Source organism: Suricata suricatta, chromosome 17, assembly GCF_006229205.1.
Source record: "Suricata suricatta isolate VVHF042 chromosome 17, meerkat_22Aug2017_6uvM2_HiC, whole genome shotgun sequence".
Classification (NCBI taxonomy): domain Eukaryota; kingdom Metazoa; phylum Chordata; class Mammalia; order Carnivora; family Herpestidae; genus Suricata; species Suricata suricatta.
In genome coordinates, this window is record NC_043716.1 from 24,604,588 (window position 1) to 24,605,819 (window position 1,232).

General features: G+C 65.7%; 1 protein-coding gene across 1 annotated transcript in view; it reads left to right on the top strand.

Annotated features, from left to right (window-relative positions):
* The first annotated feature begins 228 nt into the window (after positions 1-228).
* TBX2 (T-box transcription factor 2) overlaps positions 229-1,232 on the top strand; it is a 9,884-nt gene continuing 8,880 nt past the window's right edge. Inside the window, exon 1 of the mRNA XM_029926998.1 lies at positions 229-954. Coding sequence (XP_029782858.1) covers positions 229-954 — 726 coding nt within the window. The remainder of the gene's footprint in view (positions 955-1,232) is intronic.

The following is a 1,232-nucleotide window of genomic DNA, read 5'->3' on the forward strand; positions in this document are numbered from 1 at the left end:
ACACACACACACACACCGTGTGGCCGGGATGAAATACTGGGGCTGCGGGAAAACGTGGACTGCCGATAGTCGGGGGTGGGGATGGATTCAACCACAGGTGAATGCAAATATTCTGACCCCCATATTCGTTGCTCCGCACTACTGAACTTGGGAGACTAGCGCTTCGGAGGGCCGGAAACAAACTCTAGGAATGTGGCGGAGAGCGGAGAAAGGAAGCCGCTGTTTAGGATGAGGGAGACTTGTGTCTCCGGTACCGGATACGGCGAAAATTCGTTGCGCGGGGTCAAGAATCTGGGGACCGGGATCAGCTCGCGCCAAGCCGCCCTGTGCTGGGCAGAAGATGCGCTCACCTTCCTAGACCCGAGGATCCGGCTCTCCCGGGGCCGTCGGAGGGCTCAGGGCTGGATCCGGGAGGCAGGATCCTGGACTGAGTTCAGGGATTGCCCGGAACTCCAAGTTCCTCCTGCGTCTTCCCGTGAGCGGGAGCGCGGACTGGGGGATCCCCGCGTTTCCCGAGTACAAGGCCCCATCCCACTCCCGCCCGTGCCGGCCCCACCGAGGGGCTCTATCACCGCTCCACTCACCAGCTCCCGCCACCTGGGTTCCTCTCCAGGACCTCGGCCGCCCTCGCCTCCCGACTCGCCCGCCCACCGGCCTCTCTTTCCAGCCCCCTCCGGAGTGCAGGGGCCCCGGGCGGCGCCTCCGCCGAGAGCGGGGTCGGAGGCCAAGCTGGGGCGCAGGCCAGAGAGGCTGAGCCGCCGGGCGAGGGAGAAGGAGGGCGCCCCCTCTCCTCTCGGGGCCATGTCAATGCTTTGCACTTGGAGCCGGCGTGCGGCTGGGGGTCCTTCCCCAGGGCCTTGGGACACGGGCGCCCCCCGCCTCAGGCCCTTTCGGCGGATCAGGTCGGCCGGCTGCGCTTTCGCGTCCCGGCGCAGGCAGCCGCGGGCGCGGGCGGTGGGGTGGGGGCCGGGGCAGGGGGAGGGGTCTCGGGGCCCGCTAGCCCGTCATTGGTTAATATTTTATTCTGTTGACATGTTTTCTTACTGCTGAGGCTTCCGACACCTTCTCCCCGGCCCCCCCTCCCGGCCGGAGCTTGGCTTGAGCTGTCAAAACCCCGCCCCCGGAGACCCACAATTGGTCCAAAAAGCGTAAAATCAGCAATCAAGGGGGGCCTGGCTCGTTAGCGCAGGGGATCCGAGCAGGGCAGGACATGTGAGATAGTCACAGTTTTC